The 23,861-nt window shown below is 49.6% G+C and overlaps 1 protein-coding gene across 1 annotated transcript in view; it reads right to left on the bottom strand.

Moving 5' to 3' along the window:
• Positions 1 to 9,948: 9,948 nt before the first annotated feature.
• The window catches only part of POLR3D (RNA polymerase III subunit D), a 40,589-nt gene continuing 26,676 nt past the window's right edge, over positions 9,949 to 23,861 (bottom strand). Inside the window, exon 9 of the mRNA XM_082256883.1 lies at positions 9,949 to 10,291. Coding sequence (XP_082113009.1) covers positions 10,169 to 10,291 — 123 coding nt within the window. The 3' untranslated portion in view covers positions 9,949 to 10,168. The remainder of the gene's footprint in view (positions 10,292 to 23,861) is intronic.

Genomic DNA, 23,861 nt, shown 5'->3' with positions numbered 1-23,861 from the left:
GACTAAAAAAAGACCGAAAGGCATCCGTCAACCGCACGCCTTCTCCAACGCTCCTCTCGTGACCACCAGTAGAATCCATGGTAGGTTGTCCCCGCCCCTGCACCCTACGGGAGTCGGGGAACATGTTCACCAGATTCCTCTTGAGACTGTCCTCAAGGGATTTGATCCTGTGGACTCTATGGGTGGATGGGAAAAGCTCCGAGACTTTACACTTGTACCGGGGGTCAAGTAGGGTGGCCAACCAATAGTGGTTAGTCTCTTTAATGGCCTTGATTCTGGGGTCCTTTCGCAGGCTCTGGAGCATGATGTTTCCCATGCGTCGCAAATTAGCGAAGGCCTGAGAAGCTGACTCCTCGGGGTCACTCATAACGACATTATCTTCAACGGGCTCCTCCTCCTCCCAGCCACGTACTACTCCAAAGTGTCCCGAGGGAGTCAAACTAGGCCTTGCAGATTGCCGCATGTCTTCCTCCTCCTCCTCCTCAAACCCTGCAAAAGTTCCCGCAGAATCGTCCTCCTCCTCCTCTTCCACCCCTGGATCCTGCTCGGGCCTCTGGGAGCTAGGCATAATGGGGTCAGGATTCTCAGGATAAAGGGGGCCTTGAGAGGCAAGGAAGTCCTCCTCTTCCTCCTGCTGCTCTGCCTCCAGTGCCCTGTCCATAATGCCACGCAGAGTGTGCTCCAACAAAAACAGTACCGGTAGGGTGTCACTGATGCATGCGCTGTCCCGGCTGACCATCCTTGTGGCCTCCTCAAATGGCGAGAGGACAGCGCATGCATCCTTAATCAAAAGCCACTGCCGTGGTGAAAAGAAGCCCAGGCGCGCAGAGCCAGTGCTGGTGCCGTACTCGCATAGGTATTCATTGAGGGCCCTCTGCTGCGTGTACAGGCGCTGCAGCATAGCCAAGGTGGAGTTCCAGCGGGTGGGCATGTCACAGATGAGGCGGTGTACCGGCAGGTGAAACTCGCGCTGCACTTCGGCCAAACGTGCAGTGGCACTGTACGACCGCCTGAAGTGACTGCACACCCTTCTTGCCATCCTTAGCACATCCTGCATTCCCGGGTACGAGTTCAAAAACCGCTGTACCACGAGATTCAGGACATGCGCCAGGCATGGCACATGGGTTAACTTTCCCTGACGAAGGGCGGCCAGGAGGTTTGACCCATTATCAGTAACCACCATCCCTGGCTGCAGCTGGCGTGGTGTCAACCACCTCTGGGCCTGTGCCTGCAGAGCCCCAAGAATCTGAGGGGCAGTGTGCTGCCTGTCCCCTAGACACACAAGCTGCAGCACTGCGTGACACCTTTTGGCCTGAGACATAGAATAGCCCTTTGAACGTTTACGTGGTATCTCATCATATTCAAAGGACCATTCTGCAGAGGAGGGCATGGAGGAGGTAGAGGAGGAGGAGCAGGAGGGGGTAGAAGTGATCGATCTACCCGGATCAGCGACACCACCAGCTGTTTGCAGACGTGGGGGCAACACTGGCTGCAGCACCGAGCCCTGGCTACAATCCCTTCCACTGGCAAGCAGTGTCACCCAGTGAGCAGTGACAGAAATGTACCGTCCCTGCCCATGTTTGCTTGACCAAGTGTCAGCCGTCAAGTGTATCTTACGGCTGACTGACTTGGCCAGGGATGACACTACATTGCCTTCCACATGTTGGTATAGGGATGGCAGGGCCTTACGGGAAAAGTAATGCCGACTTGGCACCTGCCACTGTGGAACTGCACATTTTGCGAAGTCACGGAAGGGAGCAGACTCTACCAGGTTAAATGGTAATAGTTGCAGAGCCAGTAGTTTAGCCAAACTACTGTTTAGACGCTGGGCATGTGGGTGGCGGGGAGTATACATTTTTTTTCGTTCCAGCATGTGTGGAATCGAAATTTGGCGTCTAGATGATACAGCTGGTGGTGTGCTGGAGGTAGATGCGACACTGCCTGCTATATCATCATCCCTGCCAGTGGAGGCTGCCAACAGGTGACGAGTGACTATAGCAGGGCCAGGAACAGACTGATGTGCAGGTGGAGCAGGTGGAGCAGATGGAGCATGAGGAGGAGCGCGAGGAGAACTAGGAGGCCGACTGACCAATCTTTGGCCCTTTTGTGGGTTCTTTAAATGCTCCTGCCAACGGGCCGAGTGGTGGGTTGTCAAATGCCTGTTTAGGCAGCTTGTACCCAGGTGGTTGACATTTTTGCCACGTTTTATACCCTTCTTACAAATCTTGCAGATCGCAACTGTTTTATCTGCATGGGATGTCTCAAAAAAGGCCCAGCAAGATGAGGTGTGTATAGTGGCCCGGGAGACAACAGGTGCGGCCTTAGATGGAGTAGGCCGTCTGCTCTCCCCTCTTGCTTGCTCTGCCTCCTCCTCAACCTCAGACCCAACATCTGACTCCATCAAAGACTGAGCATCAGGCCTGGCCTGGGAGACAACAGGTGCGGCCTTAGATGGAGCGGGCCGTCTGCTCTCCCCTCTTGTTTGCTCTGCCTCCTCCTCAACCTCAGACCCAACATCTGATTCTATCAAAGACTGAGCATCAGGCCTGGCCTGGGAGACAACAGGTGCGGCCTTAGATGGAGCGGGCCGTCTGCTCTCCCCTCTTGTTTGCTCTGCCTCCTCCTCAAACTCAGACCCAACATCAGACTCCATAAAGGACTGAGCATCAGGCTGGAGTAGATGGCCGACACTGTGGTCAAACAGCTCAGCTGACTCCTCTGCCATGTCTGAAATTGGGTCTAAGGGAGGACATGAGGTGGACATGGACTCATCTGTATTTGTTCTGACAACTGCAGAAGACTGACCACTTTTCTCTGCCTGGGTCACTGTAGTTGCAGATGATGCCGATGATGAGGGTTTGTTCATATAGTCCACCACCTCCTGTACATACTGTGGACGTATAGCTTGGCCACTGCCGGAGAACAATCCAAATGGTGGCCTGGCTGAGGACTGACCACCACGTCCACCCCTGCCTCTAGACACCCTAGAAGCTGTGCCCCTTTCCGCAGCAGGGCCACGTATGCCTTTTCTTGGTCTACCAGGCATATTTGTCACTGATGCGTTGGCAACTGTGTGCGGTGAAAAACGCACACTGCTATGCGACCCACAGTTGTCGCTGGATACAGCACAGCAGTTGCGGTTCACGCACAGTAGCAAAGCCTTTTGCACAGTGGACCTAACGCTTTGAACAACAGGCGTTAGGTTGTCACTGATGCGTTGGCAACTGTGTGCGGTGAAAAACGCACACTGCTATGCGACCCACAGTTGTCGCTGGATACAGCACAGCAGTTGCGTGTCACGCACAGTTGCAAAGGCTTTTGTACAGTGCACCTAACGCTTTGAACAACAGGCGTTAAGTTGTCACTGATGCGTTGGCAACTGTGTGCGGTGAAAAACGCACACTGCTATGCGACCCACAGTTGTCGCTGGATACAGCACAGCAGTTGCGGTTCACGCACAGTAGCAAAGCCTTTTGCACAGTGGACCTAACGCTTTGAACAACAGGCGTTAGGTTGTCACTGATGCGTTGGCAACTGTGTGCGGTGAAAAACGCACACTGCTATGCGACCCACAGTTGTCGCTGGATACAGCACAGCAGTTGCGGTTCACGCACAGTAGCAAAGCCTTTTGCACAGTGGACCTAACGCTTTGAACAACAGGCGTTAGGTTGTCACTGATGCGTTGGCAACTGTGTGCGGTGAAAAACGCACACTGCTATGCGACCCACAGTTGTCGCTGGATACAGCACAGCAGTTGCGTGTCACGCACAGTTGCAAAGGCTTTTGTACAGTGCACCTAACGCTTTGAACAACAGGCGTTAAGTTGTCACTGATGCGTTGGCAACTGTGTGCGGTGAAAAACGCACACTGCTATGCGACCCACAGTTGTCGCTGGATACAGCACAGCAGTTGCGGTTCACGCACAGTAGCAAAGCCTTTTGCACAGTGGACCTAACGCTTTGAACAACAGGCGTTAGGTTGTCACTGATGCGTTGGCAACTGTGTGCGGTGAAAAACGCACACTGCTATGCGACCCACAGTTGTCGCTGGATACAGCACAGCAGTTGCGTGTCACGCACAGTTGCAAAGGCTTTTGTACAGTGCACCTAACGCTTTGAACAACAGGCGTTAAGTTGTCACTGTATTTTGCTGCCTAGCAAGCACGTATACCTGCTGTGATACAGCAGCACTGTGCCACGTGCTCACTAAACAGAACCCTCACACTTTCCCTACAGAAACTAAATTTTCAAATCTAACTAATGTAGTACAAAGTTCCCTAACTACACTAGATATCCCTTTCCACTAAATAGAAAGCTCCATACAGCAGAAGACTGACACTGTCCCTTAAGTTTTTTTTTTTTTTTTTTTTTTAACTCTAAGAACCAGCACAATCGCTGTATCTAACTACACTGGCTGTAAGCTAAATACAATTCTGCTATATGGAGCTTTAGAACCACTCGATATGTAGGAAATGTAGTGTAGCAAGCAGGAGTCAGACAGAACTGCTTCAACTCTCTTCAACAGGCTCTGGATAACTGTGCTAGGGGTTAGGCGGGGCCATCTTATATAGTGTGGGGCGTATTCACTCCTGATTGGCCTCTGGTCCCCGTAGTCACTCCAATCACGTTCCTAGGAGACTCCTGCCCCCTCATTGGCTTTTGCAGACGTTTCTGGGCCAATCACGGGCTTTTAAAGCCCAGTTCCTGTCCCAGTGCATTTTGGGCGGTTCTGGTGGCCGAATACCGAACTTTTGCCGCAAAAAGTTCGGTATTCGGCCGAATATCGAACATCCAATGTTCGGGTCGAACCGATGGTCGACCCGAACCGTTCGATCATCCCTAATCTTAAGTAGATGAGGTGTCAAGTGATTATCAAGTGTATAACCCATATATATGGGCTAAATGGTAACATACAGAAAAAAAGGGGTGGGGGGGGGGGGCCTGTATGTTCCCAAGGTTAACTTGATAACTAATACTTAAAGAAGATTATTTGGGAGCTAGTGGGAGTATATAATCTATAGTTACTGCAGATTAGACATGAACTTCTGACTGATACATAAAAACTTTGTTGGATGATGGCGATATACATATCTACACATATATCTAAAGAATAGTACACATTTCTAATTATTTGTTAAGGCCATTAGGCTTAAGGGTATCTAAGGTAAAAAATCAAGAATGTTTTACACTGACATAGCCTGGAGACATGTTCTGCTTCAGAAAGATTCCTTGGAATGGCTTCAATGATCCAGACTCGTAGCCCTGCTGTGTATTTGTTGTGTACCTCCAAAAAATGTTGAGGGATGCTCTGTTTATTGCAACTCTCTTCAATAAAGCATCGGTGTTTACCAAAACGCTGTCACAAAGGGGCAGATGTTGCATCCCACGTATTAGAGCTTACATGGACAAGTGAGGAAATAAACCACATGGGCAGTGGAACAGTTATAAAAATTCTCTAAGTGATATGTCTTGTCTTTGTGTATAAAACTTTTTTGGCCATATGTGATGAAGTCACAAGTCTTGCATAGTGCTTTGCAACAGGGATACTTGCCTAGTGCTTTGCAACAGGGATACATACCTTTGAGAGGAAGATGACACAGAGGCTTAGGATCTTTTAATTCTGTTAGTGAACTTGGGGCTACTTTGTTTTTGAGGGTAGGAGCTCTCCTATAGGTGACTTTTGACGTATCCCCCCCAAAATAGGCTTAAGGTGGGGATCTTGTTGTAGGATGTTCAAATATTTATTAAGGATATTTTCCATTTTCTTGTATTGTTCGTGATAAATCAGACTGGTGGATTGTCGGCTGGTTTAGCAGTTTTAGGTGGATTACTGGGAAGATACATGCTGTATGCCTGATCGACCAATGTATCTGGGTAGCCTTTTGCCAATAATTCTTGTGGGAGATGAGGACTCTGGGCAATATAATCAAGATCTCTAGTACAATTCTGTCTAAGGCGACAGAATTGCCCTTTGGGTATGTTATTGAGCCATTGCAGATAGACTATAAGGGCCTCCAAAGCTAATATACTCTATTATACATATTTTTTTATGCCGTGAGAGCTAGCATTTTAGGTTTGTTTCTTTCCACCTGTAAGACCTTTAATCTCATCATCCAGGGTAGCCCCAAACAGGCGATCCCCTTGAAAGGGTGGGGGGGGGGGGGGGAAATCAGTCAAGGCCTTTTAGGAGTCTGGTCCGCAGACCAGAATTTAAGCCAAAAGACATGCCGAAGGACCGCTTCCGAAACAGAAAGCCGAGCCACTAGGGGAGCCGCATCCAAAGGGGCATCACAGAAACTGCAGCCCCTGGACCAGCTGGTCCGCCAGCTCAGCAAAGGCAGGGGGAGCTTTTCTCCCTTCAGGTCACGGCGTAAAAGCTTAGCCCACTCGGTCAGAGTTTGCAACACCAGAGCAATGGTGAATACCGGCCTCAGTGACGAACCAGCCACAGTGTACAAATTGCTGGCCACAGCCTCCTTTCTGTCAGCAGGATCCTTAAAGGCCAGGACAGGAAATCTTCAACCAGAATCAAGGTTGCCTTGTTTAATCTGGAAACCGGAGGGTCCACTACTTAATAAGGGATTCCTCATAGGTGGGTAACGCCTAGTAAATCGCTTAGGGACCCCAAAGGGACGCTTATGTCATCCCCACCGTTTAGCGTAAATTCTGTCAAAATAGGCGAAGAAAGGAAACACCTTTGCCGCTCTGGATGGCTAGAGAGTGCCAAAAGGGAACCTGCAGCTGTGTCCTCCATCTTCAAGGTCTCACGCACAGATACAATCAGTGGTTCCACCAGCACCTTTTCATGCGCGGTTGCAGATGTGGAGGAATCATACTGAGGATTCTGGGCACGTGGTCGCAGACCCAGCAGGGTGATCTACGTCTGCGGTCGCCGAATCAGATTCAGGATCAGATGAGACAGGGGAAGGTGAGGGGCGCTTTTTGCTAACCCATTGCCCGAAAACCACCTCCACCCGGGACACAAAGGACCCCAGGACCACTGTCAGTGCATCGATGGATGGTTGGGACCCGGAGGGCCCCACAGCCTCAGAGAGGGGATCAGGTGGGGATATGTGCTCCAAAGACTCCTTGAGTCACCAGGGGGACCTCACAAAAAGTGTAAAACACTGCAAAGGGACAACAAACACTGTGCTGGCAGCACCACCCGGTCACTAGGCACAAAGCACCAAGCGATCCTCAGCAAAGAGGGAGAGAACCCCACCAAACTCACCACCCAGCAGAAACAGGCACTGCAGCCACCAGGATAATCTTTACTCCACATGCGGCAATCAGGAAGTGAAAAGATCCAAGAGTCAAACCCAGGGGATGAGGAGGGGCTCCCACCGCCAAAACCGCCATCCACAGAGCTCCACTGTCATTTCGGTCGCTATTTTCAATGGCAAACCACCTCAAAATGGCCGCCGGACTACACAAACATGGCCACTGTACATAGAAACACACAGGCTACAGCAAAATGGCAGCACCACCAGGAGGGATCCCTAGGCATCAAAAGGACAGGCCCAGGCAGGATGGGGGGGGGGGGCCCTGACAGGAGCCCTCACCAGGTATAGCCCCCCCCCCCATTCCGCACAGCCGATCATCCGGTTGCCGGTTGGGCACCCCCCCAGCTCCAATCTCCAGCATAGTGCCCTGCCCCCCCCCCCCCAGGAGGTGGATCAGACCACCTACACAGCCCCAGCATAAGTGGGGGGTAGGATGGGGGACAGATGAAAGGGGGGTGCCTGACGGAAAGGAGGGGAACCGGGGGGGGGGGGGAGAGAATGTCCCAATGTCCCAAGGAGGGGCCTATGGCCACCTCAAAACCCTCGAGGGGGAGGAGGGGGGACCGCTACTCACCATACCAGGAACCAGGCGGGCACCGTTCCAGACAGAACCACTCGCCATTGAAATGGGGGGGCTGTCTGCCAGGAGGAACGCTGCAACTTGGGCCGGTCGTATGCGACTTTGCAAGGCATCTAACTCGCAGGCCAGCCCCGTCCAGTGGGGCTACGTCACGGCCAACCAAGCGTGGAGCTAGGGTTTGCGTGCGCTCACTGGCCAGACTGGGGTGACCACTGGATCTATATTTTTCCAGTCCAGCATTTGATTGTAGATTTTACAGGAAAAAAACCAGGAGAAAAATTTCCATCTAAAAAGAAAAATATTGCCAGGACCAGAGATCAGCAAGGAACTAGGTCTTTACTCCTGACTTGGCAGTGAAAAAAATGAGTATCTATAGCAGAGAGAGGGAGTATACCCCCCTGGGACTGCCCATAGGTGTAGCTAATTCTTTTTTTGCCTAGTGTCCGACGCCTGTAGGGGGCAGTATAACTCAAATGGTTATGAAGATCAGGAGCTGTGTACGTCAATGAACGAAAGAGAAAAGCAGATTACATCTTGGATATCAGAAAATGCTTCCAGATTTATATTGAGTAAATACATGTTGGAAACACTACACAGTTCTATATGCACATGACCTCACCTTGGTCCAATTTATTAATATCACAATCTGATAACTTTATACAGTGTAACTTTTTTTAATGCAAATAGTACATTATGTTTAGGACAATATGACTAAATAGTTACAGCATAAATAAAACCATCATAACAATATGAAAGAGTCAGTCCATCCAAACGGATATTTTAATTATTAAACCGGTTTTATACTAAAAAAAAAAAAACAAACCCTGCAGGATAAAAGGCATAATGAGCTAGTATGCATCGCATACTAGCTCATTATGAAATACTTACCTTAGAACGAAGCCCCGGCAGGGTCTAGACAACGCTGAGGGAGCGGCTGCATGCAGGTTTAATATCTCCTAAACCGTGCAGGTTTAGGAGATATTAATTGTACCTACAGGTAAGCCTTACTATAGGCTTACCTGTAGGTAAAAGTCATATAGCGGAGTATACTACCGCTTTAACTGACGAAATCACCTTGACTTCTTAAATCTCTGAAATTCCAGTGGCTGGATCTCTGAACCAGAGATCCTGTCTCTGCACCCCTTGCAATGAGGTTTCTATTCTCGTGCTGCGTTGTTTTATCATCTAAAGTACAAGAAAGGTCCACCGACAAAGGTTGGCTAGTTAGCAGACCTAAGAACAGCCAAATTAACCAAATATGGGAAAGCTGACAGGAGGTTTAACCTGCAGATATCTACACAAAAAACTAAAGTGTTACTAAACCCACAACAGTAAAATCAGTGTGTATATGCAGTAAAGCATGCTTGTTATACTCCCTGTGGAACCTAAGGGGTTAATCCTCCACATTGTGTAAAAAGACTGTTTGATCCTGGCTTCTCTGATCCTTCCACTGACTCACAATAATTTCCTGATAACACAGAGTATATGGGGTCAGGCTGCACATGCTCAGTTTGGTGTGTTTTGCCAGGTTTTTTTTTTTTCTTGGGAGGGTGCACGTGATCAACACAGGGACAATCAGCACTGTCCAGACAGAGGGTAAGGGGGGGTCTTGCAGTCTCATAGGTCAGTCAGAAAACTCCTCCTACTAGCTTTAACCAGTGCTTGGCTGGACACTGATAAAAAGTCACAAGACTGCTCTAACTGCTGATGAGAAAAGGTATTTAGCAGTTTATTAACAAAAATAATTGCATTTCCATGTTCTGTGTACTGCGGGAGACCAGATATTGTGAATGAAGGGTCCTGGGTTTAATAACACTTTAAATACCTGTTGTGGATGGACAAAGCTTTTAAACAGAACCATTTTTTCCCAGAGACAGAGATCGTTAGAAGAATGCAATAGTTTGATGCCAAATGCCCACACTTACAAGACCAGTTTCCTTTTGGAAAACCTTCTTCCATAAAAGTATATTTTATGAAGCAGGAAGGAGCATTAAACACAAGGTAAAAGCTATATTCTTCATATGGTGTTTTAGCTTACTACAAAAAGACATTTACATTTTGGATAAAGGTAGATTTTTCAGACTGTCTAAATTAGTCTGCCTCTTAAATTCAGAGCAATCCTTTTGGAAAAAAGGCTACAGAATTCAGTATTCATATAATGATCCAACCATATGGATATAAAATAAATATCCAAGTATATCTGTGGTATAAACTACTTCCCCACAGCTTCTGGAAGAACGCAAGAGTGGTCCGGCCACAGCATACACAGTAATAAGTTAAACAGTTTGTTCTCAATAAGCCAGGTCTCATTGCTGCCGTTGTTCCAGTAAAGATTCAAAATCTGGTGAACAGACAAGTTTATGCTGAATATGTCCGAGAACCATCATCTCACCACGTCGCGCTTCCCCAACACTGACTGATACCAGTTCCTACACAAAAGAACACAAAATATTTGGACATCATTAAGAAAACATGAGCAGAAGAAAATACAGATCTGTAGAGAAACCCAAATATAGTGCCTTGAAAAAGTATTCATACCCCTTGAAATTTTCCACATTTTGGCAGGTTACAACCAAAAACGTAAATGTGTTTTATTGGGATTTTATCTGATAGACCAACACAAAGTGGCACATAATTGTGAAGTGGAACGGAAATAACGGAATTTTTGTAAAATCTTACCTGTAAAATTCCTTTCTCTGAGTCCTCCGACAGTCGCCGCCTCTTCATATTCGTCACTATGGGGTTATTGACCATTGCTCCGTAGGAGTAGCTAGGCAACAGAATATGTTAATATCAAAGCTTTTAGCATACCCCACCCCTAGGGGGTGGTCCCCTCAGTCAATACCCTCCTGCTTCCTGCATTCCTACCTCAGTTTCAGTAGCATAGCAGTAGAGTACATAAACAAAAATCCCAAAAGAGGGGCGGGGGCGGCGACTGTCGGAGGACTCAGAGAAAGGATTTTTACAGGTAAGATTTTACAAAAATTCCGTTTTCTCTTACGTCCTCCGACAGTCGCCGCCTCTTCATATTCGTCACTATGGGGACATCCCAAAGCAGAGTAGACATGAGGGGTGGGAGAAAAATCGCAGCTGCGCCCAAGGCAACGCAGTACCCACATCAGAGAAAAAGGAACCTTACCAAAGGAAGGAAACCAACTGGGCAACATGAAAAAAACTTGCTCAACAGGAGCAACAACCCAGGAAAACAAATAACCTAGGGATAAAAACATCCCAACAGCCAAGGGTCCAAGAAAAAAACAAGGAACCCTAAGGCACTGCCGCACAAAGAACCTTGCGGCCAAAGGAAGCATCTGCCGATGCCTGAACATCCACTTTGTAGAACTTTGAGAAGGTGTGAACGGACGACCAAGTCGCCGCCTTACACACCTGGGCCAAAGAAGCCCGATGATGACAGGCCCAAGACGTACTCAGAGATCTTGTAGAGTGCGCCTTCACAGGCATGGGGGGAACTTTCCCCTTCAAAGCATAGGCCTGTTCAATGACCTGTCTGATCCATTTGGCGATGGTAGAAGCCGACGCCGCCATGCCCTTCCTAGGCCCCTCTGGAAGGACAAATAGAGAATCCGTCTTGCGAAAGGATTCAGTCGATGACAGGTAAACCCTGATCGCCCGAACAACATCCAAGGAATGCAAAGCCACTTCCTTTGGATGTTTAGGCTTTGCGCAAAGCGAAGGCAAGACAATGTCCTCATTGAGGTGAAATTCCGAAATCCTTTTCGGAAGGAAAGACGGGTTAGGTCGCAAGACCACCTTATCCAAGTGAACCACCAAATATGGAGATCTGCAGGACAAAACTGCCAGCTCCGACACCCTACGAGCCGAAGTGATTGCCACCAAAAAGGCGACCTTCTTGGACAACATAGACAACGAGATCTCCCTGATCTTTTCAAAGGGAGCATGTTGCAACACGGACAGAACAAGATTCAAGTCCCATGGAGGTAAAGGCTCCCTCCTAGGAGGGACCAGATGCCGCACCCCTTGAACAAAGGTGCTAACCAAAGAATTAGATGCCACAGGGCGTTGAAAGAGAACGGCCAGAGCAGAAATCTGACCCTTAATCGTGGCCAACGCCAAACGCTGGTCCACGCCCGTTTGAAGAAAAGCCAACACGCTTGATACAGAGTATGAGCGAGGGGAATACCCCCTGGACTCACACCAAGCAAAATAGGCCTTCCAAGTACGGTAGTAAACCTTCCCCGAAGAGGACTTTCTAGCCTTGATCAAAGTGCGAATGACCTCAGGGGAGAGACCCCTATCCTTCAGGATCTTGGTTTCAACAGCCAGGCCGTCAAAGCCAGCGACTGTAAAGCAGGATGGAATATCGGCCCTTGAGACAGGAGATCTTCTCGAAGAGGCAGACGCCACGGAGCGTCGACCGCCAGATTCACGAGATCTGCGTACCAAGACCGGCGAGGCCAGTCTGGTGCCACCAGACTCACCGTTTTCGGTTCCGAGGCCAACCTGCAAAGGAAACTGGACAGCAGCTGAACCGGTGGAAAGGCATACAACAGGCGATACTGATGCCAGGGCGTCACTAACGCGTCAGAGGCGTCTGCCCGAGGATCGCGCGTCCTTGCCACGAACCTTTCCATCTTGTTGTTTAGACGAGACGCGAACAGGTCCACATCTGGGGACCCCCACTTCTCGCACAACATCAGGAAGTCATCCGGGTGAAGGGACTATTCTCCCTGGCCAGGGTCTGGCGGCTCAGATAATCCGCCTGCCAGTTCTCCACCCCCGGAATGTGAACTGCAGATATCGCCGGGACGTGCGTCTCGGCCCAAGATAGAATGTCGGCTACTTCCCGAGCCGCTCGGGCACTCCTGGTGCCCCCTTGGTGGTTGATGTAGGCCACCGCTGTGGCATTGTCCGTCTGCACCCGAACCGGATGGCCCTGCAGCCTGTCCGACCAACGCCGAAGGCAGAGATTTATCGCTCGCAATTCCAGAATGTTGATCGGAAGGGAGGACTCCTCCTCCGACCAAGTTCCCTGGGCGGACAGAACGCCCAGAACACCACCCCAGCCCGACAGGCTGGCATCCGTGGTGATCACGGTCCACGAGAAAGGGCGAAAGGACTTGCCCCCCGACACCGCCGGGGACCGGAGCCACCACAGAAGGTCCTTTCTGGTGCGATGGCTCAACGAAATCCGGAGATCCAGAGATTGCTGTCGCCCGTCCCACCTGGCCAGAATCTCCCTTTGGAGACCCCGCGTGTGAAACTGGGCAAAGGGGATCGCCTCGAAAGCCGAGACCATCAATCCCAGACACCTCATGCACGTCCGGAGGGACGAGCACTGAAAGTCCCTGAGGGACCAGACTTCTTCCTGAAGCTTCCGGAGCTTGTCTTCCGGCAGGAAGACCTTCGCCTGAACAGAGTCCAGGATCATTCCCAGGTAAGGAAGACGAACCGACGGACACAGCGTCGATTTTGGAAAATTTATCGTCCAGCCAAACTCCTGTAGCGTCTGCATCGTGACGGACAGGTCGCTCACCAGACCCTGACTGGTCGCAGACCGAACCAGAATGTCGTCCAGATAGCCCAGGACCGAGATGCCCTGGGCTCACAATAAAGCCAGAACCGGCGCAAGCACCTTGGTGAAAACCCGCGGAGCCGAAGCAAGACCAAAGGGTAACGCCACGAATTGGTAGTGATCCTCCGCAATGGCGAATCGAAGGTACTTCTGGTGACCCTCGAAAATGGGGATGTGAAGATACGCATCCTTCAGATCGATAGAGGCCATGAATTCCCCCGGAACCAGGGCAGCCACCACTGATCGCAAGGATTCCATGCGAAACTTGCGAACCCGCACAAAGCGGTTCAGAGCTTTCAAGTCCAGAATCGGACGTACCTTGCCCTCCGTTCTGGGCACAGTGAACAGATTGGAATAGAAACCTGTCCCGATGAGGCACCGGAACCACCACTCCCTGAGCCCGCAGGTCCCGCACCGCCAGATGCAGATCCCGCAATCGCTCCGGAGAGACAGCTGAAGATTTGAGGGAAAAAATCTGCCCGCCGGCCGAGAGAGAAACTCGATCTTGTATCCAGATCGAACGATTTCCTGAACCCACCTGTCCCGAACGTGGGCCAGCCAGGGTTGAAGAAAACCGAGCAAACGTCCCCCCACCCCAGAACTGGGTGAGGGCGCCCCTTCAGGCCGCATTGTTATGGGCAGCGGACCTGGACTGGCCGGACTTCTGCTTACCTGCCCACGGCTTTTTCTGGGAGCCTTGTCCCTTGAAGGGCTTGCCCTTATAGTGCGACCGAAAGGCACGAAACCGAAAACCTCGTTTAAACCCTGAGAGGGTCTAAACGAGGTATTCTTCTTACCGCGAACAAACTTAGTCTTGTGAGTCTGGGGCAAGAGAGTGCTCTTACCCCCAGAAATACCCTTTATCAGAGTATCCAAAGATTCGCCAAAAAGGCGAGAGCCCGCGTAGGGCAAATTAGCTAAAGTCTTGCGAGAAGATTGGTCAACAGACCAACATTTCAGCCAGATCAGGCGACGGTTCAACACCGCCACACTTTGGAGACGCGCAGCCAAAGGGACCATATCCAAGTCCGCATCACACAAGTACATGACACCCTGATGAATCTGATCCACCATAGCCAAAGTTGACGGTGAAGCAGAGTCAGTCACCAGGGTGCGCCTGAGCACCTGCGTCCAATCGGCAATAGCCTGGGCTGCCATAATAGAAGCAAAAATCGGCTTCAGCATAGAGCCCGCAACCGTATAAGAGTGACGGGCCAGAGACTCCAATCTCCTGTCCATAGGGTCCCGGAACACCGGGGTATCCTCAGCAGGGATCGCAGTGGATTTATTCAAAATCGCCACCGCGTGATCCACCTGAGACGGCACACACCAACGCTCATCAGTAGCTGGTGTAAAGGGATAACGCAGCTTGAACCTACTCGGCACAGCAAAAGGCTTCTTTATTTTGCGCCATTGCTCATCAACAGCGCGCTGAAATTCCGTAGAGCAAGGAAAAACCTGCGACGTTTTGCGTTTTCTTTGCGTCCCGTACGAGGACATCAAAACAGGAGGACATGGTTCATCCTCCAAATGCAGTGTTTGCTTGATAGAAGCAACCAACTCATCCATGAGTGCAAGCTCTTCAGACGAGCCAGGGGGAGAATTATCAACCCCTTCCACCTCAGCCTCCCCTTCAGACCCCGCAAGGTCTAGAGATGAGCGAGACCCTGAGAAGGGCACTCCAGCCATAGCATCCCCATCGCCCTCTGAATCAGAGGAAATTGACACTCTGGGCCTTTTTGTGGATCGATCAGCCACCAGCATCTGCACCTGAGCAGCTAAGTTAGCCACAATAGTAGCCAGATCAGCCCCCTCGGGGGAAGCAGCAGCCCCTTGGCCCCCTACCAAGGTGGGGGGAAACTTGCTTTCCTGAGAATCCATGCCCCAGTAGACTTAGGAAAAAAAAGGAGTACTGCCCCTTTAAGATCGCGGCGAGCGTAGCCCACCGCACTCACAGAATACACTGACCCCCCCACAGGGATAGGAATACAAGGCAAGGAATACAGGAATATGGAAAGGTAAAACCTGGAGAGATCACACAGGCTGCTGCACCGATCGCTGTCCCAGAGGAAAAGGAAGTGATGCAAGACTGACCTCCCCTATGAAGCCTATGTAAAGGCTACACAAACATGGCCGCTGGCTGAGGCTCCATAGGCAGATACAGAAACAGCGCTGACATGAGGCCGGAGCGATCGCCGTCAAAATGGCGGCGCTTGGCGCCAAAAACGCCCCTCTTTCCACACAGGACCGGCCACCATAGCTCGCTGCAAAAAAATGGCGGACCGCAGCAGCGGTCGCCGCACAGTATGCTCCAAAAATGTTGCACAAGCATGTCACACACAGCATACAGCATGTCTCACAGAAAACTCAGCCTGTTACACAGAGCAGAACAGGAGAGCCCCCCCCCCTTCAGCCCACAGAAAGGCAGCTAATACTGACAGGGAGCTCAACGTTTTTTCACAGACATGCAGGGTCCCACAGTCCCAGACTGACACCCAAAACAGACAGGTCCCCACACAGAATACACTTACCATCCGGATGGCGTGGGGAACCCGCACAAGCGATCAAACCGCTGCACTAAGGACAGGGCAGCCAGGACGCAGTGGAACTGCGGTGCGAAACCGCAAATGGCGTCCGGTGAGGTAGCCACCTCACCGCAGCATCCCTGCAGCGAACAGGGATGGGTCGTTCATATATGCCAGGGAAACCTGAGCTGAACGCTCGATGGCAGGCTGGAAAGCCACTGGCCCTGAACCCCGGATAACCAGGGAGGCCAGCCCGAGACCCAGCTCCGCATGATCATCTTCATCCGAAGAACTAAACTAATGCTGAAAAATAACAGCTAAGTAAAGAAGAGAAAACACTTGAAATAAAATCAAAAAGAGAGAATAGAGGCTGAGACTGAAATCCCAGCACAGGATAAGCCTGCTAACTCCTGAGCTAGACAATTGAAACTGAGGTAGGAATGCAGGAAGCAGGAGGGTATTGACTGAGGGGACCACCCCCTAGGGGTGGGGTATGCTAAAAGCTTTGATATTAACATATTCTGCTGCCTAGCTACTCCTATGGAGAAAAGGTCAATAACCCCATAGTGACGAATATGAAGAGGCGGCGACTGTCGGAGGACGTAAGAGAAAAATGGTTTTCAACATATTTTACAAATCAATATCTGAAAAGTGTGGTGTGCTCTTGTATTCAGCCCCCTTTATTCTGATACCCCTAACTAAAATCTAGAAGAACCAACTGCCTTCAGAAGTGGCCTAATTAGTAAATAGGGTCCACCCGTGTGTAATTTAATCTCAGTATAAATACTGCTGTTCTGTGAAGTCCTCAGAGTTCTGAGAACCATAGTGAACAAACAGCAGCATTTAGACCAAGGAACATACCAGAGAGGTCAGGGATAAGGTTGTAGAGAAGTTTAAAGCACTGATAGGTTATAAAAAAATATCCCAAGCTTTGAACATCTCACAGAGCACTGTTAAATTCATCATCCAAAAATGAAAAAAAAAAAAAAAAAAAAAAAAGGAGTATGACACAACTGCAAACCTACCAAGAAATGGCTGTCCACCTAAACAGACAGGCCGTGTAATGAGACCATTAATCAGAGAAGCAGCCAAAAGGCCCACGGTAATTCTGGAGGAGCTGCAGAGATCCACAGTTCAGGTGGGAGAATCTGTCCACAGGACAACTATTAGTCGTGCACTCCAGATATCTGGCTTTTATGGCAAGAAGAAAGACGTTGTTGAAAGAAAGCCATAAGAAGTCCCGTTTGTGAGAAACCATGTGGGAGACACAGCAAAGATGTGGAAGAAGGTGCTCTGGTCAGATAAGAACAAAATTGAACTTCTTGGCCTAAAAGTAAATGCTATGTGTGGAAGAAAACTAACACTGCACATCACCCTGAACACACAATCCCCGATTGGAAACGTGGTGGTGGCAGCATCATCATGTTGTGGGGATGTTTTTCTTCATCAGGGACAGGAAAGCTGGTCAGAGTTGATGGGAATATGGATGGAGCCAAATACAGGGCAATCCTAGGAGAAAACCTGTTCGGGTCTGCAAAAGACTTGAGACTGGGGCAGAGGTTCACCTTCCAGCAGGACAACGACCCTAAACATACAGCCAGAGATACAATAGAATGGTTTAGAACAAAAGCATAGTCAAGTGTTAGAATGGCCCAGTCAAAGTCCAGACCTAATTCCAATTGAGAATCTGTGGCAAGACTTGAAAACTGCTGTTCAGACGCCCTCTATCCAATCTGAAAGAGCTTGCGCTATGTTGTAAAGAAATCCTAGAGCAAATCTGGTAGAGACATACCCAAAAAGACTTGCAGCTGTAATTGCAGTGAAAGGTGGTTCTACAAAGTATTGACTCAGGGGGGTGAATACAAATGCATGGCACACTTAAGATATTTGTAAAACATTTTGAAAACCATTTATAAATTTTCCTTCAACTTCACTATTATGTGCCACTGTGTTGGTCTATCACATAAAATACCAATAAAATACATTTAGGTTTTTTGGTTGCAACATGACAAAATGTTGAAAATTTCAAGTGGTATGAATACTTTTTCAAGGCACTGTACATACACTAAAAGCTTCACGTAATAGGAAAAATAAATAAAAAATGTAAAATGGGTAACCACTTTGTGTGGGGGGGGGGGGGGGACTGGATTTTTTGACTTACCATAAAATTATTTTCTCTTAGGTTCATTGACGGGACGCAGTCTTCTGATGCATATCAGGGTTATACTGCCCCCTACAGGAGTAGGACACTAGGCAGGAAAAAAATGTTCTGGCTATGCCTATGGGCAGTCCCAGGGGGTATACCCTCTCTATTCCTGCATAGGATGTCAGTTTTGTACCAAAGCAGTGTCAGAGAAAACAATACCAACCCAACTCAAAATAGAGGGGTGGGTACTGCGTCTGTCAATGAACCTAAGAGAAAAGGATTTTAAGGCAAGTAAAAAAAAAATCCAGTTCTCTCTATCGTTCATTGATGGATGCAGTCCTCTGATGCATATCAGTAGGGACGTCCCAAAGCAGTACCATAAAAATGAAGGATGGGAACAGCAGAAAAAAAAACAAGTCCCCAAGGTTAAACACCGCCAACCAGGCAACATGGAACTAATCACTAATCAGAACAGCAAGATGAACCCCACCTGAAATAGTAAACACCCTCAAGGAAGGCTTTTGCCCCCTAAAAAGCAGCCTGCAAAACTTTGCGGCTAAAAGAGGCACCTGCAGATGCCAGCACATCCACCTAATAAAATTTGGTAAAGGTGTGAACAGACGACCAGGTATCCGTCTTACCTTGCAAACCTGAAGCACAGATGCCTGATGGAGAAAAGCCTAGGAAGCACTAAGCGCCCGAGTAGAATGTGCCTTAACAGGGAAAGGTCGAACCTGACCCTTAATTGAATAAGCCTGCACCACTGTCTGTCTGATCCATCTGGAAATAGTCGCAGCAAATGCAGGCAGCCCTTTCTCTGGGCCATCCGTGAGTACAAAGAGCGAATCTGACTTACGAAAAGAGTCGCCAAGTACACCCTGATCACCCGAACTACATCTAGAGTATGCAGAGCATATTCCTTAGGATGTTTGGATTTGGTACACAAAGATGGTAAAACAATGTCCTCGTTTAGGTGAAAACTAGAAACCCCCTTCGGAAGGAAGGACGGATCCGGACAAAGTACTGATGAACCACCAGATAGGGAGAACAACAGGACAATGCCACTAGTTCCGACACCCTGTCCGCAGAAGTGTTAGCCACCAAGAAGGCCACCTTCTGGGATAAAGTAAGCGTAAGGTACGATGATAGATCTTCCTAGGAGGTCACTTTTCTCACTTTAAGCATGGTGGGAATCACCAAAGCAGACAACCCCCTGTCCTTCAGCACCTGGCTTTCAACAGCCAAGCCATGAAAGCCAGCGACCGTAAAGCAGGATGGAAGATTGGCCCTTGAAACAGTAGATCCTCCCTGAGAGGAAGTCTCCAAGGAGTGTCTGCGACCAGAACGGCGTACCAGGCATGGCGAGGCCAGTCCGGAGCCACAAGAATGACCGGAATCCCTTATGCCTCAATCCTGCTAAGAATGCTCGGTAGCAACTTGAGGAGGAGGAAAAGCATACATCAGCTGATAGTGGCGGGGCCACCAGCGCGTCTGCGGCATCTGCCAGAGGGTCCCGGGAGCGGGCCACAAACATCTGCACTTTTCTGTTGATTCAAGACTACAACAGATCCACGTCTGGAGTGCCCCAACAAAGACACAATTGCTGGAACACCTCCAGATGGAGGGACCATTACTCTGCATCCAAGGTCTGTCGACTGAGGTAATCCGCCTGACAATTTTCCACTCCTGGAATGTGAACAGTAGAGAGAGCTGGAACAAAGCACTCTGCCCAACAAAGAATGCCTGCCACTTCCAAGGACACTCTTGGTGCCCCCTTGGTGATTGACACAAGTCACGGCCGTGGCATTGTCCGATTAAATGCGCACTGGACAACCCCTCAGGTACTCTGTCCAGAGGACTAGGCAAAGCCAGATCATTCTAAGTTCCAGGACATTGATTGGCAACCTGGATTCCTCCAGGGACCAGACTCCCTGAGCAGAGAACCTGCCGAGGACTCCTCCCCCACCCGGACAGGCTTGCATCCATGGTGACAATTGTCCAGTATATAGGGAGGAAGGATTTTCCTTGCTTAAGCATCGGTAACCGAAGCCACCAGATCAGGGACTCCCTGGCTCAGCTGGATCCAAATGTCCAGGGAGTTTGGATTCTTGTTCCATATGAGAAGGATTTCCCTCTGGAGGATCCTCGTGTGGAATTGAGCGAAGGGGACCACCTCGAAAGATGACACCATCAGTCCCAGAACTCGCATGCAGGTCTGAAGGGATGACCATTTGTTGGACAGCAACATTTGAACCGCAGTCTGAAGTTTCAAGAGTTTTTCTGGAGGAAGAAACACCCTGGCTGAGAAGGAGTCCAAAGTCAGGCCCAGATAGTCCAGTCTCATGGAAGGGACCAGGGACGACTTCTGAAGGATCAGAATTCACCCGAACTCCGCCAGAGTTCTCATGGCGATTTCCAAATTTGATATCAGCACCGAAGGAGACTCCGCACGGAGAAGCAGGTCGTCCAGGTAACCCAGGACCGATGTCCCTCACTGCTGTAGCAGCGCCAGGATCGGAGCCAACACCTTTGTGAAAACCCGAGGAGTGGAGGCAAGACCAAAGGGTAAGGCCACAAACTGATAGTGATCCTCTCACAGGCAAAATGGAGAAACTGTTGGTGACCGGCACAGATTGGGATGTGAAGGTAGGCATCTTGATGTCTATGGAGGCCAGGAAATCCCCCTGATGTAGGGAAGCCACCACCGTGCAAACCTATTCCATCTTGAATTTTTGAATTTGCAAGAAACCATTCAGTGCCTTCAGGTTCAGGATTGGATGCACCTTGCCTTCCTTCCTGGGAACCATGAACAGGTTAGAATAAAACCCCTCAAAATGTTCCGCACAGGGAACCATCACCCCTTGTTGTAACAGGTCCTGTACTGCCCCATAGAGCACCAGCAAGCGATCCGGGGTCGTACATTGGAAGGGAAAAACCTTTACCGGAGGGATTGAACGAAACTCGATCTTGTAACTGGACTTTATGACCTCCTGAACCCATCTGTCTGGGATCCAAGATGCAGCAGCAGGCCCAGAATGTCTGCACGTGTCAGCAGTAGCTCTCCAAAAGGAAGTGAGCTCAGAAACCGCCCAGTGCAAAGGCAGGGGCTCCACCCACAGAAACAACACCTCCAGGAACTCCGATACAGATTCCTTTGGGAAGAATCCACCGCAAAATGGCTGTGCTGGGTGTACCAAGATAGCCGCCGATGTCTGCAGCACATGTGGATTCAAGAAAATGGCAGCCCCGCGCAGAGCAACCGTGGACCCCCCAGACTCCACAACGGAATCGATCCGCACGTGGGCCCTGGATGTACTGCCCAAACCCCCCCGCACGATCGTTCGGTCGCTGCGGCACCCCCGACCCCCAATTCGGCCTGAAAACGTAGTCTGAGCCCCTGGGAGTAGGCCCAAACAGCCCCCCAGTGTGGTGGAAGTAGGAGGGGGGATAGAAGAGGGGGGTGCACGAAAGGACAGAGGGGAACCCGGGATTGTGTGGGTCCGACTGTCCCAGGGAGGGGCCCGCGTCCACCCCAAAATTCGCCAGGGGGGAACATTTACTTACCATACCAGGAACACAAGTGGCTGCCATCTCCTGACAGGACCCCTCTGCGCTGAAGTGGGGGGGCTGTCGGCCAAAATAGGAACGCTGCGACTCGGGCCTAAACCCGGTCATATGCGACCTGGCGAGACGTTTATCCCGTGGGGCCAGTCCCTGTCCAGTGGGACTAAGTCATGGCCAACCCAGTGCGGAGCTAAGGTCTGCGCGCGCTCGCTGGCCGGCTGGGGTGACCACTGATCTATACATCCAGACCGTCACCCAGATCCATCTTAATTGCTTGTAGACTCACAAGAAAAAAATCCGGAGAAGCTAGCTAAAAAGTATCTACAGAAAAAATAAAATAAAATAAAAAAAACACACTTTTTGCCAGGACCAGAGATCCCAGCTAGGAACTAGGTACTTACGCCTGACTAGGCAGATTAAAACGGACATCCTATGCAGGAAGAGAGGGTATACCCCCTGGGACTGCCAATAGGCGTCTGCCTAGTGTCCTACTCCTGTAGGGGGGCAGTATAACCCTACTGATATGCATCAGAGGACTGCGTCCGTCAATGAACAATAAAGAAAAAGCATATACAATTACAACACAAGGCGATGTAATTGAATGTTATTAAAAATGACCTTTCCTTTTCATTCTGCAGCTCTGTCATTTTCTGTAAAACGCAATACAATATGGCTACATGGAGGCATTCTGTACACACATGGTGTACAAAATGCCCCCCCCCCCCCCCAGATATGTAATTTCCTGCTTGTGTGATTGGGTTACCGATTTTCCCCAGAAGTCTACACTAAGCTACAAATCAAATTTTTGGCATCCCCTGCATGAAAAGTAGAATTTTTGTAAGAACTTACCGTAAAATTCTTTTCTCTGAGTCCTCTGACAGTCGCCGCCCATCCATATTAGCCTTCACTATTGGTATGTCCCAAAGCAGTGCAGGTGTGAGGGGTGGGAAGACGCAACCAACTGAAAAAAGTAACGAAAAAAAACCCCAAGGAAGAGACAGAAAAAAATGTCTCTGCAAACAACCGCCGCACTCAAAACTTTGCGGCCAAAGGAAGCATCCGAGGGTGCCAATACATAAATTCTGTAGAATTTTGTGAAAGAGTGCACAGACGACCAGGTCGCCGATTTGCACGCCTGAGACACGGAAGCCTGATGGAGAAAAAAAAACAAAGAGGCGCTGATGGCTCTAGAAGAAAAGGCCTTTACAGGTAAAGGAGGAACCAGACCCTTGACGGAATAGGCCAGAACAATTGTCTAATCCACCTAGAAAAGAATGCCGGGGACGAGGTCGAGCCCTTCCGAGGTCCCTCAGGAAGAACAAACAGGGAATCAGACTGCTGAACAGATTCTGTGGCAGACAGGTAAACACTGACAGCCCAGACCACATCCAATGCCCCATACACACGTGCAGATTATCTGCAGACTTTTGTCTTCAGATTTACCTTTTCTATGTAGTGCAAGGGCCTGCCGGATTGCATACAAATTGAAAGTGTTTAGGTTTGACCTCATATTATATGGTTTTGGTAAGTCTGCAGACAAAAGTCTTCAGATAATCTGCACGTGTGTACGGGGCATAAGTAAAGCAAGTTCCTTGGAATGCTTGGGCTGCGAACAAAGCAAAGACAACACGATATCCCCGTTGAGGTGGAACGAAGAAACCACCTTGGAAAGAAAAGACTGATTGGGTCGCAGAACCACTTAATCCCTATGAAGCACCAGATAAGGAGAACGGCAGGAAAAAGTCGCCAATTCAGATACTCTGCGAGCAGACGTTATATCCACCAGAAAAGCAACTTTCTGGAACAACACAGGCAGAGGAAACTCTCTGATGTTCTCACAGGGAGGTCGTTGTAACACAGACAACACCAAATTCAGGTCCCAGGAAGGCAAGGGAGCCCTCCTCGGGGGAGCCAGATGCCGCACCCCTTGAATGAAAGTGTATTAAGGAATGCGATGCCAAGGGACGTTGGAAAAAGACGGCCAAGGCCGACAACTGACCCTGGATTGGTCAGCGCCAAATGCTGATCCACCCCTTTCTGCAGGAAGGCCAAAACCTTTGCCACCGAGAAAGAGCGAGGATGAAAACCATGCGACTCGCACCAGGCAATATACGCTTTTCAGGTGCGAAAATAAATCTTTCTAGAAGTAGCTTTACGAGCCTTCAAGGAGGTAGGGATGACCGCATTCGGAAGACCCCTAGTTCTCAAGA

This window comes from Pelophylax lessonae (assembly GCF_965119305.1).
Source record: "Pelophylax lessonae genome assembly, chromosome: 4".
In the NCBI taxonomy this organism is placed as follows: domain Eukaryota; kingdom Metazoa; phylum Chordata; class Amphibia; order Anura; family Ranidae; genus Pelophylax; species Pelophylax lessonae.
This window is presented reverse-complemented; position numbering and strand designations above follow the sequence as displayed.